Consider the following 16,907-nt stretch of genomic DNA (forward strand, 5'->3'; position numbering starts at 1 on the left):
TAAAAAGAAGAGAATATACTATAGACTCCAAATTATCAATGAAACTTAGCTCCAAATTAGATGAGCGGGACTAATAGCTTTTTGCCTCCGAACAGTTTTGGCATCTCACTCTATCCTTTGAAATTCAGAATGATTGGCTTCTTTAGGAACTCAGAATCCGGATAGTGTTCTTGATTCTCCTAGTTAAGTATGATGATTCTTGAACACAGCTACTTATTGAGTCTTGGCCGTGGCCCAAAGCACTCTGTCTTCCAGTATTACCACCGGATACATACATGCCACAGACACATAATTGGGTGAACCTTTTCAGATTGTGACTCAGCTTTGCTAAAGTCCCCAATTAGAGGTGTCCAGGGTTCTTAAGCACACTCTTTTTGCCTTGGATCACAACTTTATTTCTTTCTTTTTCTTTCTTTTTCTTTTTCTCCCCTTTTTTCGTTTTTTTTTCGCTTGCTTCTCTTTTTTTTGTATTCACTGCTTTTTCTTGCTTCAAGAATCATTTTTATGATTTTTCAGATCCTCAGTAACATGTCTCCTTTTTCATCATTCTTTCAAGAGCCAACAACTTTAACATTCATGAACCACAAATTCAAAAGACATATGCACTGTTTAAGCATACATTCAGAAAACAAAAAGTATTGTCACCACATCAAACTAATTAAGCTGGTTTTAAAGATGAATTTGAAATCCTGTACTTCTTGTTCTTTTGTAATAAAAACAGTTTTCATTTAAGAAAGGTGATGGATTCATATTCATAGCTTTAAGGTATAGACACTAAGACACTAATGATCATAAGACACAAACATAGATAAACACAAGCATGAAAATTTGAAAAATAGGCAAATAAAGAATAAGGAGATTAAAGAACGGGTCCACCTCAGTGATGGCGGCTTGTTCTTCCTCTTGAAGATCCTATGGAGTGCTTGAGCTCCTCAATGTCTCTTCCTTGTCTTTGTTGCTCCTCTCTCATGATGAGAGGGGTCTCTTGTTTGCTCCATCCTTTTCTTAGTGATGGGCTTGAGGTCATGCCTTCTCAGTTGAACCGGCTTCCCTCTTGAATTTTTCTTCCATTGGGCGTCCTCTTCACAGATATCTATGAGGACTTGGTCCAACCTTTTGATCAAATTTGACCCTTCTTTATGGCCACAACTTCATAGAAGTGGTCTTGATGCACCCTTGAGATGAGTCTCTCCATCTCTCATGACTCGGAGGTAGAAGCTTTTGCCCTCCCTTTCCTCTTTCTAGAGGTTTCTCCGGCCTTGGATGCCATAAATGGTTATGGAAAAACAAAAAGCAATGCTTTTACCACACCAAACTTAAAAGGTTTGCTCGTCCTCGAGCAAAAGAAGAAAGATGAGAGTAGAAGAAGAAGAAATAGAGGAGAGGGAGATGGCTTTGTGTTCGGCCAAGGAGGGGGAGAAGTGGTGTTTAGGTGGTGTGAAAATGAAGGAGTGAAGAAGGGTTTATGGGGAAGAGGTGTTGGGGTGATTGGTGAATGGGTGAAGAAGAGAGAGTGTGGTGGGGTTGGTGGGGATCCTGTGGGGTCCACAGATCCTGAGGTGTCAAGGAAAAGTCATCCCTGCACCAAATGGCACTCAAAATCACGTTTTGAGCCATTTCTGGCGTTAAACGCCGGGCTGGTGCCCATTTCTGGCGTTTAATGCCAGGTTCTTGCCCTTTTCTGGCGTTTAACGCCAGTCTGGTGCCCCCTTTCTGGCGTTAAACGCCCAGAATGGTGCCAGACTGGGCGTTAAACGCCCAACTGCTAGCCTCACTGGCGTTTAAACGCCAGTGAATTCTTCCTCCAGGGTGTGCTATTTTTCTTCCTATTTGTCATTCTGTTTTTGCTTTTTTAATGGATTTTGTGACTTCTTATGATCATCAACCTACAAAAAACATAAAATAACAAAAGAAAATATATAAAATAGAATCATTGGGTTGCCTCCTAACAAGCGCTTCTTTAATGTCAGTAGCTTGACAGAGGGCTCTCATGGAGCCTCACAGATACTCAGAGCAATGTTGGAACCTCCCAACACCAAACTTAGAGTTTGAATGTGGGGGTTCAACACCAAACTTAGAGTTTGGTTGTGGCCTCCCAACACCAAACTTAGAGTTTGACTGTGGGGGCTCTGTTTGTCTCTGATTTGAGAGAAGCTCTTCATGCTTCTTCTCCATGATGACAGAGGGGTATCCTTGAGCCTTAAACACAAAGGATTCTTCATTCACTTGAATGATCAGTTCACCTCTATCAACATCAATCACAGCCTTTGCTGTGGCTAGGAAGGGTCTGCCAAGGATGATGGTTTCATCCATGCACTTCCCAGTCTCTAGGACTTTGAAATCAGCAGAGATGTAATGGTTTTCAATCTTCACCAAAACATCCTCTACAAGTCCATAAGCTTGTTTCCTTGAGTTGTCTGCCATCTCTAGTGAGATTCTTGCAGCTTGTACCTCAAAGATCCCTAGCTTCTCCATTACAGAGAGAGGCATGAGGTTTACACTTGACCCTAAGTCACACAGAGCCTTCTTGAAGGTCATGGTGCCTATGGTACAAGGTATGGAAAACTTCCCAGGATCTTGTCTCTTTTGAGGTAGTTTCTGCCTAGACAAGTCATCCAGTTCTTTGGTGAGCAAAGGAGGTTCAGTCTCCCAAGTCTCATTTCCAAATAACTTGTCATTTAGCTTCATGATTGCTCCAAGGTATTTAGCAACTTGCTCTTCAGTGACATACTCATCCTCTTCAGAAGAGGAATACTCATCAGAGCTCATGAAAGGCAGAAGTAAGTCCAATGGAATCTCTATGGTCTCATTTTGAGCCTCAGATTCCCATAGTTCCTCATTGGGGAACGCATTGGAGGTCAGTGCATGCCCATTGAGGCCTTCCTCAGTGGCGTCCACTTCCTCTCTTCCCTCTCTAGATTCGGCCATGGTTATGGCTTTGCACTCTCCTTTTGGATTTTCTTCTGTATTGCTTGGAAGAGTACTTGGAGGGAGTTCAGTAACTTTCTTGCTCAGCTGTCCCACTTGTGCCTCCAAATTCCTGATGGAGGACCTTGTTTCAGTCATGAAACTTTGAGTGGTCTTGATTAGATCAGAGACCATGGTTGCTAAGTCAGAGGGGTTCTGCTTAGAGTTCTCTGTCTGTTGCTGAGAAGATGATGGAAAAGGCTTGCCATTGCTAAACCTGTTTCTTCCACCATTATTGTTATTGAAACCTTGTTGAGGTCTCTCTTGATTCTTCCATGAGAAATTTGGGTGATTTCTCCATGAAGAATTATAGGTGTTTCCATAGGGTTCTCCTAGGTAATTCACCTCTTCCATTGAAGGGTTCTCAGGATCATAAGCTTCTTCTTCAGATGAAGCATCCTTAGTACTGCTTGGTGCATTTTGCATTCCAGACAGATTTTGAGAAATCAAATTGACTTGTTGAGTCAATATTTTATTCTGAGCCAAAATGGCATTCAGAGTATCAACCTCAAGAACTCCTTTCTTCTGACTTGTCCCATTGTTCACAGGATTTCTTTCAGAAGTGTACATGAATTGGTTATTTGCAACCATTTCAATGAGCTCTTGAGCTTCTGTAGGCGTCTTCTTCAGATGAAGAGATCCTCCAGCAGAGCTATCCAAAGACATCTTGGATAGTTCAGAGAGACCATCATAGAAAATACCTATGATGCTCCATTCAGAAAGCATGTCAGAGGGACACTTTCTGATTAATTGTTTGTATCTTTCCCAAGCTTCATAGAGGGATTCTCCATCCTTCTGTCTGAAGGTTTGGACTTCCACTCTAAGCTTACTCAATTTTTGAGGTGGAAAGAACTTTGCCAAGAAGGCATTGACTAGCTTTTCCCATGAGTCCAGGCTTTCTTTAGGTTGTGAGTCCAACCATGTCCTAGCTCTGTCTCTTACAGCAAAAGGGAATAGCATAAGTCTGTAGACCTCAGGGTCAACCCCATTAGTCTTGACAGTGTCACAGATTTGCAAGAATTCAGCTAAGAACTGATGAGGATCTTCCAATGGAAGTCCATGGAACTTGCAATTCTGTTGCATTAGAGAAACTAATTGAGGCTTAAGCTCAAAGTTGTTTGCTCCAATGGCAGGGATAGAGATGCTTCTCCCATAGAAGTCGGGAGTAGGTGCAATAAAGTCACCCAGCACCTTCCTTGCATTGTTGTTGTTTTCGGCTGCCATGTGTTCTTCTTCTTTGAAGAATTCGGTCAGGTCCTCTACAGAGAATTGTGCTTTAGCTTCTCTTAGCTTTCGCTTCAAGGTCCTTTCGGGTTCAGGGTCAGCTTCAACAAGAATGCCTTTGTCTCTGCTCCTGCTCATATGAAAGAGAAGAGAACAAGAAAATGTGGAATCCTCTATGTCACAGTATAGAGATTCCTTGAGGTGTCAGAGAAAAAGAAAAATCGAAGAAGGAGGTAGAAGAATTCGAACTTGATCAGATAGAGTTCGAATTGTGCATTAAGAAGTAGTGATACTCCATAAATAGAAGGATGTGGGAAGAAAGGAAGAAATTTTCGAAAATCAAGTGAAATATTTTGAAAACATTTTTGAAAAACTCTAATTGATTTTCGAAAATCAGGAGTGAGAAAGAGATCAAGAAATTTTTGAAAAAGATTTTTGAAATTAGAAATCAAAAAGATATGAATTGAAAACTATTTTGAAAAGATGTGATTAAAAAGATATGATTGAAAAGTTATGATTTTGAAAATAATTTAAAAAGATTTTATTTTTAAAAATCAATGACTTGCCTAACAAGAAAAGATATGATTCAAACATTAAACCTTTCTCAACAGAAAAGGCAACATACTTAAAATGTTCAATCAAATCATTAATTGTTAGTAAGTATCTAAAAAAAAGGAAAGAAATTGATTTTGAAAACATTTGATTGAAAAGATATGATTTGAAAAAGATTTGATTTTGAAAAACTTTGAAAACTTAAAAAAAATTGATTTTGAAAACAAAATCCTCCCCTTGTGCCATCCTGGCGTTAAACGCCCAGAATGGTATCCATTCTGGCGTTTAACGCCCAAAATGCTACCTTTTTGGGCGTTAAACGCCCAACCAGGTACCCTGGCTGGCGTTTAAACGCCAGTCTGTCCTTCTTCACTAGGCGTTTTGAATGCCCAGCTTTTTCTGTGTAATTCCTCTGCTGCATGTTCTGAATCTTCAGTTCCCTGTACTATTGACTTGAAAATAGAACCAAGATCAAATAAACAAGGCATGCAAAACACCAAACTTAAGATTAGACACTAGACTCAAACAAGAAACATAAAATGTTTTTGGTTTTTATGATTTTGTAAATTTTTTGTGCTTTTTTTTCGAAAATTATATGAGAATAGAAAATAAAGGTTTCAGAATTCTTAATTTGGAGTCCAGGAATCATTGCAATGCTAGTCTAAGACTCCGGTCCAGGAATTAGACATGGCTTCACAGCCAGCCAAGCTTTCAAAGAAAGCTTCGGTCCAAAACACTAGACATGGCCAATGGCCAGCCAAGCCTTAGCAGATCATTGCTCCAATAGCAAGATTGATAGAGATCAACAAGCTATTGTGATGATCAGTTGAAACCTCGGTCCAATAAGATTAGACATGGCTTCACAGCCAGCCAGATTTCAACAGATCACCATGAAACACTAGAATTCATTGTTAAGAACTCTGAAGAAAAATACCTAATCTAAGCAACAAGATGAACCGTCAGTTGTCCATACTCAAAAACAATCCCCGGCAACGGCGCCAAAAACTTGGTGCACGAAATTGTGATCACTACTTTTCACAGCTCAAATAATCCCTAGTAATGGCTCCAAAAACTTGGTGCTCAATACCATGGCATAAACACAACTTCGCACAACTAACCAGCAAGTGCACTGGGTCGTCCAAGTAATAAACCTTACGCGAGTAAGGGTCGATCCCACGGAGATTGTTGGTATGAAGCAAGCTATGGTCACCTTGTAAATCTCAGTCAGGCAGACTCAAATGGGTATAGTGATAAACGAATAAAGCATAAAGATAAAGATAGAGGTACTTATGTATATCATTGGTGAGAGCTTCAGATAAGCGTATGAAGATGCCTTCCCTTCCGTCTCTCTGCTTTCCTACTGTCTTCATCCAATCCTTCTTACTCCTTTCCATGGCAAGCTCATGTAGGGTTTCACCGTTGTCAGTGGCTACCTCCCATCCTCTCAGTGAAAATATTCCCATGCTCTGTCACAGCATATGGCTAATCAGCTGTCGGTTCTCGGTCAGGCCGGAATAAAATCCATCGATTCTTTTGCGTCTGTCACTAACGCCCCGCCTGCTAGGAGTTTGAAGCACGTCACAGTCATTCAATCATTGAATCCTACTCAGAATACCACAGACAAGGTTAGACCTTCCGGATTCTCTTGAATGCCGCCATCAGTTCTCGCCTATACCACGAAGACTCTGATCTCACGGAATGGCTGGCTCGTTTGTCAGGCGAGCACTCGGTTGTCAGGCGATCAACCATGCATCGTGTATCAGGAATCCAAGAGATATTCACTAAGCCTCATATGCTTGTAGAACAAGAGTGGTTGTCAGTCACTTTGTTCATAAGTGAGAATGATGATGAGTGTCACGGATCATCACATTCATCAAGTTGAAGAACAGGTGATATCTTGGAACAAGAACAAGCGGAATTGAACAGAAGAACAATAGTAATTGCATTAATACTCGAGGTACAGCAGAGCTCCACACCTTAATCTATGGTGTGTAGAAACTCCACCGTTGAAAATACATAAGAACAAGGTCTAGGCATGGCCGTGAGGCCAGCCTCCCAGTGATCAAAAGATTCGAAGATCTCAAGATGAAAATACAATAGTAAAAGGTCCTACTTATAGAAAACTAGTAGCCTAAGGTGTACAAAGATGAGTAAATGACATAAAAATCCACTTCCGGGCCCACTTGGTGTGTGCTTGGGCTGAGCAATGAAGCATTTTCGTGTAGAGACTCTCCTTGGAGTTAAACGCCAGCTTTTATGCCAGTTTGGGCGTTTAACTCCCATTTAGGTGCCAGTTCCGGCGTTTAACGCTGGAATTTCTGAGGGTGACTTTGAACGCCGGTTTGGGCCATCAAATCTTGGGCAAAATATGGACTATCATATATTGCTGGAAAGCCCAGGATGTCTACTTTCCAACGCCGTTGAGAGCGCGCCAATTGGGCTTCTGTAGCTCCAGAAAATCCACTTCGAGTGCAGGGAGGTCAGAATCCAACAGCATCTGCAGTCCTTTTGAGTCTCTGGATCAGATTTTTGCTCAGATCCCTCAATTTCAGCCAGAAAATACCTGAAATCACAGAAAAACACACAAACTCATAGTAAAGTCCAAAAAAGTGAATTTTAACTAAAAACTAATAAAAATATACTAAAAACTAACTAGATCATACTAAAAACATACTAAAAACAATGCCAAAAAGCGTACAAATTATCCGCTCATCAGGGACTTATCGAGACACCAGTTCAGCCAATTTACAGGGAGATTAGGGTCTCTTGGTAGAGGCTAGAACCCAATCTTGCAGCACTCTCTGATTCGGAAGATCCGACCCTGTATGTGGCGTTTTGAGTAGGATCATTAAGGAGAATGGACTGTACGAGCTTCATCCTCAAGCAGAGATAAATCCACATTAACCATGGGGTTCAGATCCGGAGGAGTATTGACAACCTCTCAATAAAGGCATTAATCACTTACAGCCTGCGATAGAAGAGATCACTCACAAGCAAAGAAGACAGTGATACCAGAGTTAATTCAGAAAGGCTAAGCAACTCCAATCCTCAATTATAACCCTTTTACTGATTCCATTGACAAAATAACTTATACCCTTCTCTCATATTCCTTTTTATACAATTAAAAATAACATACCAATATCTTCTACTCTTTCAATCGCCTGACTAAGACCTGCAGGATAACCATAGCTTGCTTCAAATCAACAATCCTCGTGGGATCGACCCTGACTCGCTCAGGTATTACTTGGATGACCCAGTGCACTTGCAGGTACAACTATATGAATGTTTGGGGATTCGTGCACAAAGTTTTTGGCGCCGTTGCTGGGGATTGTTCTAGTTTGGACAAACTTATGGATTGTCTTGCTCCCTAGATCAGGTACTTTATTTCTTGATCATTTTTAGTTGAGTCTTTTATTTTTATTTTATTTTTCTCTTCTTTATTTTTGAAAAAAAATTAAAATCCTTTTTCAAAAATATTTTTTCTTTTCTTTGTTTAATTTTTGTTCTTGGTTTGAGTTGTACATGTTCCTGTTTCTCAATTACAAAAATTTTAAAACTTTACCAGAAACCCTTATCTTTTTTGTCACCTTCTTCTCTTATTTGAGTCTTATTTCAATTTTTTGTTTGGTGTTTGAGTTTTTGTTTTTGTTCTTATAGGAATTTTTTGATTTTTTTGGTATCTTCCTTTCAATTTTTTAAAAAAAATAGTTTTTCTTTGGTTAAATCTTGTGTCAAATCTTTAAGTTTTGTGTCTTCTTGTTATTTTTTTTTTAATTTTCGAAAATTTACTTTTGTTTTTCTAAAAATTTTAAGTTTGGTATTCTTTTTATGTTCTTGTGTTCTTTGAGTTTTGTTCTTTGTGTTCTTGTTAGTCTTCAAAGTGTTCTTGTATTTCTTTGTGTTTTGATCTTAAAATTTTTAAGTTTGGTGTCCCTTTGTGTTTCCCTCCAAAAATTTTCAAAAATAAGGGGCATTAGATCTAAAAATTTTAAGTCTTGTGACTTTTACTTATTTTTCTCTTTCATCATTAAATTCAAAAATAAAAATACCTTTTTCTATTTTTATTTTAACTATATTTTTGAAAATTAGCATTAAAAATTCAGATTTCAATTTTAATGTTTTTAACTTATCTTAATTTTCAATTTTCAAAATCAAAATCTTTTCGAAATCAAAAATATATCTTTTTCAAAATATTATCTTATCTTATTTCAAATTTAAAAATTTTAACTTTCAAAATTTCAAAATCTAAATTTCAAATTTCAAATTTTAAAAATAAAACCTTTTCAAAAATCAAATCTTTTTTTTCAAATCTCTATCTTATCTTGTTGAACTTTTCAAAAATTCAAAATTTAATATTTCAAATTTTAAAATTTAATTTTCAAATTTCGAATCTTAAATTCAAATATTTTCTTAATTAATTATTTTTCTTCTTTTTCCTCTTTTTCAAAATTTCCTAACTAACTCTTCTATCTCTCAATTTTCGAAATCTCATCCTCTACTCTTCTCTCTTCTTTTTCGAATTTCATTCCTTTTAATTAATTAATTTTAATTTCAGTTTAAATAAATACATAAAATAAAAAAAATATTTTAACTATTGTTTATCTTCTCTACCTCTATCTCGTCTTCTACTTCTTCTATCTTTATCCTTCTTTCTTTTTCTACCTTTCTTCATCATGAACCCAAATGGGAATGAAGAATTTAGAAGAACTCTGAGATCTCATACAAATTCCACTACTGACTTCTATGGAAGAAGTATTAGCATACCTCACATCAGAGCAAGTAGCTTTGAACTAAACCCTCAACTTATTACTCTAATGCAGCAAAACTGCTAGTATTTTGGGCTTCCTCACGAAGAACCTACAAAGTTCCTGGCAGATTTCTTAAATATTGCTGACACACTATACAGTGAGGGAGTAGACCAAGATGTCTCCAGATTATTGCTTTTTCCTTTTGCTGTAAAGGATCAAGCAAAAAGGTGGTTGGATAACCAGCCTAAAGCTAGCTTAAAAACTTGGAAACAGTTAGTGGACAAGTTTTTAAATCAATACTTTTCTCCAAGAAAGATGACCCAGTTAAGGCTGGACATCCAAGGCTTCAAACAAGGAAATAGTGAATCTCTATATGATGCTTGGGAGAGGTACATGAGGATGCTAAGAAAATGTCCCACTGAAATATTTACATAATAGGTACAGTTAGACATCGTCTACTATGGACTTTTAGACATGGCTAGAATGTCTTTGGACCACTCTGCGGGTGGTTCCATACACATGAGAAAGACCATTCAAAAAGCTCAAGAGCTTATTGAGATAGTTGCCATCAATCAGCATTTTGTAATCATCTGTTGAGACTCCTATAAAAGGAGAGGCCAAGGCAGTATATACTGAACCTAACATTCCAGAACAGGATGGCCCATTGACTCAGCAACTGCACGCCTTTGCTCAGCAACTGCTGGAACTGCAAGAGGCTCTGCGAAAAACTCAGGCTTCTAACAGAAATGTAGAAGCACAGCTGAGTCAAACAAGGCAGCAATTATCTAACCAGATAACAGATGAATGCCAGGCCATTCAATTAAGGAGTGGCAAAACCTTGAACACCCAAGCTCAGAACAACAGGAGGTTAGGAAAAGAACAACTAATAGAGGATAACCAAGTTTCTGCACAAGATAATTTTGGGCATTCAAATGCCTAGAGAGGTATCACTCTTGGCGTTGAACGCCAGGAAAGGGCAGAGACTGGGCGTTCAAATGCCCAGGAAGGTATCCCTCTTGGCGTTGAATGTCAGGAAAGGGCAGAGATTGGGCGTTCGAACGCCTAAGGAGGTAGCACCCTTGGCGTTAAACGCCCACAAAGGAGTGATACCCCTGGCGTCAAATGCCAGGAAGGGGGCAGCAGCATGGGCGTTGAACGCCCAAGCAAGGGAGGTCAATTACTTACTGATAACAATCCTCCTAAGCAAGCTAGTAACTCCCCTTCCAACACATATGGAATTCGGCCTCCATCAACCAAGATTGATGAGTATAAGGCTAAGATGCCATTTACTCAGAAACTCTATCAAGAGGAAAGGGATAAATAATTTGTGCGCTGCGGAGTATCTCAGAACATTAGGGATCAAGATCCCTTTTGCAGAGGCTCTTAAACAGATACCTTCTTATGCTAAGTTCATGAAGGACATCTTAAGTCATAAGAAGGATTAGAGAGAGACAGAAATAGTCCTCCTCACTGAAGAGTGCATTGCAATCATTCAGAACAGCTTACCAGAGAAACTTAAGGATCCTGGAAGCTTTATGATACCATGCACTCTAGGTGATGCTTGTACAAGGACAGCTCTATGTGACCTTGGAGCAAGTATCAATCTAATACCTGCTTCATTATAAAGAAGCTTTGTTTGACTGATGAAGTCAAACCAACCCACATATGCCTTCAACTTGCTGATGGTTCTATTAAGATACCATCAGGAGTAATCGAAGACATGATTGTCAGTGTTGGACCCTTTGTTTTTTCCACTGACTTTGTGGTGTTGGACATGGAAAGGCACAAGAGTGCATCTTTATCCTAGGGAGACCCTTCCTAGTTACAGGATGGACCCTCATTAATGTTGAAAAAGGGGAAGTAACCTTGAGAGTCAATGAGAAAAAGTTTGTACCGAATGCTGTCAAGGCTATGCTGTGATGACAAGTCATCTTAGCCTAGTTTTACTAGTCTTTTTCTTTGATTTTCATTGGGTTTTATGCACTTTCTTGTGCCATAAGTAAGCCATTTGGGTAGAATTTCATGTTTCCTTATATTCAATCAACCATGAATGAATTAATGCATTTTCATGAGTTTTTGTGCAATAATTGCTTATATATCAAGAAGAAGAAGAACTCTCATGATTATAGCATAGCTTTGATGCAATTGTTGATTGATGATAGGTGGAAAAAGGCTTGGAAGAAGGTTGAAGAAAAGGGGATAGCAAAGGGCAAGAGGAAGGACTCACGTTTGAGCTCAAGTTTGCCTCAAACTTGGACTCAAACGTGAGGAAGAGTGCAACCACACTCTGGAGGCATGCCCACGTTTGCGCCAACGTTTGACCATTGGCTAAGAATTTTCATCCAGGAGAAGTCAGTATTTGCGCCAATGTTTGCCTCAAACGTGAGGTCAAACGTTAGGCCAAACGTTGGCTAAAAGGGTAGCATGGGAAGGGCCACGTTTGAGCTCACGTTTGACCTCAAATGTTGGCTCAAACGTGGATGATAGCAAATTGGCCAAACTACATAATGCCACAAACGAAGACGTTTGAGTCAACGTTTGCCTCAAACGTTGACTCAAACGTAAATACCCAAGGTCCAACTTGCTAATGGATTTTGCCTCAATAGCAAGAGCAATCAACAGAGGCTATTGTCAACCCAATTCCATCAAGAGCAAGGGCCCAATTCAAGGCTTGAAGATCATTAGAAGAGAGTGTATAAATAGCTTAGAATTTAAGTTTTGAAGGAGGTTTTTTTTAGAATTTTTTACGGAGCTTTCTTTTTAGTGTTTTGCAGAGCTTTTCCTTTTAAAGAGTTTTTGAATTACTTTGAGTTTTCGTTGTCATTGAGATAGAGAGTTTCTGGAAGGAAAATTGAGTTCTCTTCCTCTGAGTTTATTGTTTTCTTTTTTTTTTTGCAAAGCTTTACTTGAGTCTTGGGTGTTGAGAATTGAGGAAATTCTGTCTCAATCTCACCTTGAGATCTCTTTGTTTTGATTTACTGCACTCTTTGAGAAATTGAGATTTGAATTTAATTTTTCTGCTGTTTGATTTTAAATTCTCTTGCAATTGAATTCTGGATTTGAATCTAGGAAGGCATTGAGATCTAGAGTTGGTTATCTAGTCTCTTGAGTCCTGAGATCTGGAGTTTTCATTTTAATTTCTCTGTTGAATACTTCTCCAAGTTTATTTACATTTCCATTTAAGATCCGGTTCATTTCGATTCATCTTCTACTCTTCTGTTTGTTGTAATTTACTTTTCCTTGTCTAATTTTTGCAAATCCAATTCCCAATTCCCTTTTATAATTCAAGCAATTTACATTTCTTGTACTTTAAGTTTCTGCAATTTACATTTCTTGCACTTTATGTTACTGCCATTTACTTTACTTGTTCTTTAAGATTCAGCACTTTAATTTCCTTAGCTCTTAAATTCACTGCAATTTTTCCTTCTCCCTTTACTTTTCATGCAATTTAGCTTCTGTCATTCACAAATCACTCAAATCAACTTCTATTTGCTTGACTAAATCAACCACTAAGCTAAAATTGCTCAATTCTTCAATCCCTATGGGATCGACCTCACTCCCGTGAGTTTTATTACTTAATGCGACCCGGTGCGCTTGCCGGTGAGTTTTGTGTCGGACCGTTTTCCGCACATCAAGTTTTTGGCGCCGTTGCCGGGATTGAAATAGATTGACAATGATTGAGTAAGGTGGTAGTTTAGATCAAGCACCTTTTTTTTAATTTTGATTAACTCACTAACTGTTTGAGATTTTGTCTTAACTAACTGCACTCAATTTGCAAGAGTACTGCTGTTTGTTCCTAGTGAATGTGTGTATGTCACAGGTAAGAGGAGAGATTCCTCGCTTCTCTGAGCAAGACGAACAAACCCTCAGGAGGTTGAGAAGAGAATCTAGAGGAAAGGCTGTTGTTGGAGAAGAAGAAGGTTCAGAGGAAGAAGAGTACCACGAGATGGAAGGGAACCCCTCAAATTCAAATCTAACAGGGGGAGTGGCTAACAATAACCCTCCTCAAAGAAGAGTTCTAGCCTCTTACACATTTGCAAATCCAAGATACTATGGGAGCAGTATTCTCACTCCTAATGTCAATGCGAATAACTTTGAGTTGAAGCCACAACTCATTACACTTGTCCAGAACAATTGTTCCTATGGAGGAAGCCCATTGGAAGATCCGAACCAGCACCTATCTACCTTTTTGAGGATTTGTGATACTGTTAAATCCAATGGTGTGAATCCTGAAACTTACAAGCTTCTGCTGTTCCCATTCTCACTAAGGGACAAGGCTGCACAATGGCTTGAGAATTTCCCCCAAGGAAGTATCACTAGTTGGGATGATTTGGTGACCAAGTTTCTAGCCAAATTCTACCCACCCCAAAGGATTATCAGGCTAAAAACTGAGGTGCAGACATTCACCCAATTAGATGCTGAATCTTTGTATGAAGCATGGGAGAGATACAAAGCTTTGATCAGAAAGTGTCCTCCAGAGATGTTCAACGAATGGGATGTGCTGCAGAATTTCTATGAAGGCTTAACATTGAAATCTCAAGAGGCATTAGATCACTCTGTTGGAGGTTCATTACAACTGATGAAAACTGCTGAAGAGGCTCAGAATCTTGTGGATATGGTGGCCAACAACCAATACTTCTTTGCTCATCAAAAAATCCATCAACCATCACAGAGGAAGGGAGTACTAGAACTAGAAGGAGTGGACTCAATTTTGGCTCAAAACAAGATGATACAACAACAAATTCAACAACAATTTGAGCAGATGGCCAAGAGAATTGACAGTCTTCAAGTAGAAGCTGTGAATCCAAGCCAATCATTAACTACATGGGTGCAAAATAAAGAAAACCAAGAAGAGCAGCAACAGGAGCAAGTGCAGTACATGCATAACTAAAGTTCTGGATAGAATGAAGTTTATGGCGACACCTACAATCCTTCCTGGAAGAACCACCCCAACCTTAGATAGGGAGACAACCATAACCAAAGCCAACAGCCATGGCAAAAAAACACAAACCAAAATAACTTAAGGAACAACCAGCAAAACAACAACCAAAATTCATTCAGAAAACCACAAAACACTTACCCCAACTCTAACCATTATCCAACCCATAACCAGCCCATCAACCAAAATGCTTACCATCTACCACCCACATCTCACAACTAACCCCAAGCATCACCAGAATCTCAAAGAATCACCAACCTAGAAATTTTGATAGACAAAATGTGGAAACACCAAGAAATGACAGCCAAGAATCAAGAAGCCTCCATAAAGAATATGAATAGGCAAATTGGCCAGCTCTCTAAACAATTTGCAACAGAGAGGTCATCAAGTTTCCTACCAAGTGACACAATTCCCAATCCTAAGGAAGAGTGCAAGGCGGTACAGTTAAGAAGTGGGAGAGCATTGATGAGCAACAATGACACTACAAAGAAGCAAGTGGAGAGCAGCAAAGGGCCAATAGAGGAGGAAAAACCAACAGACGCAGAGGAAGCCAATGATCAAGATGTGATGCCAAACAAGAACACAGAAAAGCCAAGAAGGAAAGAAGACCAGCCAACTAATTTACAAGAGAGAGAGGAAGAATTAATTCAAGGACAACAGAAAAAGGAGAAAGCCTTCACTCCTCCATTGCCATATCCACAGAGGTTCAACAAAGAAACCAAGGATCAACATTTTCACAAATTCCTGGAAACTTTCAAGAAATTGGAAATCAACATTCCCTTGACTGAGGCATTGGAGCAGATGCCCCTATATGCCAAGTTCTTGAAGGAGCTCATCAACAAAAAAAGAAGTTGGCTGGAGAAGGAGACTGTGCTTTTCACTGAAGAATGTAGTGCTGTGCTTCAAAAAGGAATCGCACTAAAGCTTAAAGATCCAGGGAGCTTTGTAGTTTCATGCACCATAGACAAAATGACCCTAGACAAAGCTCTTTGTGATCTTGGAGCTAGTATCAACTTAATGCCCCTATCCATGATGAGGAAGCTTGCTATAGAAGAACTCAAACCCACCAGGATGTCGCTAGTCATGGCTGATAGATCAATCAAGACACCCAATGGAATTGTGGAAAATCTGTTGGTGAAGGTTGGGAAATTTATCTTCCCTGCAGACTTTGTAATCTTGGACACCGAAGAAGAAGGAAACAATTTAATCATCTTGGGAAGGCTATTTTTAGCAACTGCAATAGCTATTATCGATGTGGAAAAGGGAGAAATGATCTTCAGAGTATACAATGAGCAAATGGTCATAAATGTCTTCAAGTCAATGCAGCATCCTCCTGAGCAAGAGGATTACTTGAGGGTGGACATGATAGAGAACCTGGTGGAGGAAATGTTAGATACTAATCATCATGAACAAGAAGAGGAAAGTAGTCAAGAGACAACAAAGGAATAAGCAGCTGAAATCTCTATTGACCAAGAGGTGAAGCCAGACAAGAAAGAAGAAGTGCAAAAACAAGAATTGAAGCCGTTACCCACCCATCTTAAATATGCATTCCTTGGCACATCAGAGAGTTTCCCAGTGATCATCAATTCGTCCCTAACAGAAAAGGAAGAAGGAGAACTTCTTGATGTACTCAAAGCTCACAAGGATGCTCTAAGATGGACCATTGATGACCTGAAAGGCATCAGCCCAGCAGTGTGTATGCACAAGATCCTCTTGGAGGACAATTCCAAACCAGTGGTTCAACCTCAGAGGAGGCTAAACCCCACAATGAAGGAAGTTATCCAGAAGGAAGTAATGAAGTTATAGAATGCAAGGATAATCTATCCTATCTCTGATAGCTCATGGATAAGCCCAGTTCAAGTGGTACCAAAGAAGGGTGGGATGACAGTCATTGTTAATGAAAAGAATGAACTCATTCCTACAAGAACTGTGACAGGATGGAGGATGTGCATTGACTATAGGAGGCTGAATGATGCCACACGCAAAGACCATTTCCCTCTCCCCTTTATTGACCAGATGCTTGAAAGATTAGCCGGCCATGCTTACTATTGCTTCCTGGATGGCTACTCTGGGTATAATCAGATAGTGGTAGATCCAAAAGACCAGGAAAAGACCTCATTCACATGTCCATTTGGAGTTTTCGCCTATAGAAGAATGCCATTTGGGCTATGCAATGCCCCAGCCACCTTTCAAAGGTGTATGCTTGCCATCTTTTCAGATATGGTCGAAAAGTTCTTAGAGGTCTTCATGGACGACTTTTCTATTTTTGGTGATAATTTCAATGCTTGCCTGCAACATCTAACCCTTGTCTTGAAATGGTGCCAAGAAAATAATTTGGTATTGAACTGGGAGAAGTGCCATTTCATGGTGCCTGAGGGGATTGTTCTTGGTCACAAAGTTTTAAGAAAAAGGATAGAGGTTGACAAGGCAAAGGTGGAAATCATAGAGAAGCTCCCTCCACCAACTAATGTGAAATT

The 16,907-nt window shown here is 39.3% G+C and overlaps 1 protein-coding gene and 1 non-coding gene across 2 annotated transcripts; both read left to right on the forward strand.

Annotated features, from left to right (window-relative positions):
• The first annotated feature begins 3,687 nt into the window (after nt 1–3,687).
• On the forward strand, nt 3,688–3,795 carry LOC130938478 (small nucleolar RNA R71). The gene has a single exon (XR_009069641.1). It is a non-coding gene; the product is annotated as a small nucleolar RNA R71 (small nucleolar RNA).
• Nucleotides 3,796–14,709: 10,914 nt separating this feature from the next.
• Nucleotides 14,710–15,879, forward strand: LOC130933937 (uncharacterized). Its single transcript, XM_057863534.1, has one exon. It carries the CDS (start codon nt 14,710–14,712, stop codon nt 15,877–15,879), a length of 1,170 nt encoding a protein of 389 aa, XP_057719517.1.
• The last annotated feature ends 1,028 nt before the right edge of the window (nt 15,880–16,907 follow it).

The sequence above is a fragment of the Arachis stenosperma genome, chromosome 6 (genome assembly GCF_014773155.1).
Source record: "Arachis stenosperma cultivar V10309 chromosome 6, arast.V10309.gnm1.PFL2, whole genome shotgun sequence".
NCBI lineage: Eukaryota > Viridiplantae > Streptophyta > Magnoliopsida > Fabales > Fabaceae > Arachis > Arachis stenosperma.

Bases quoted from the DNA above. Each gene is read 5' to 3' on its own strand.
- LOC130933937 (XM_057863534.1), top strand. From the start codon at position 14,710: ATGTGGAAACACCAAGAAATGACAGCCAAGAATCAAGAAGCCTCCATA.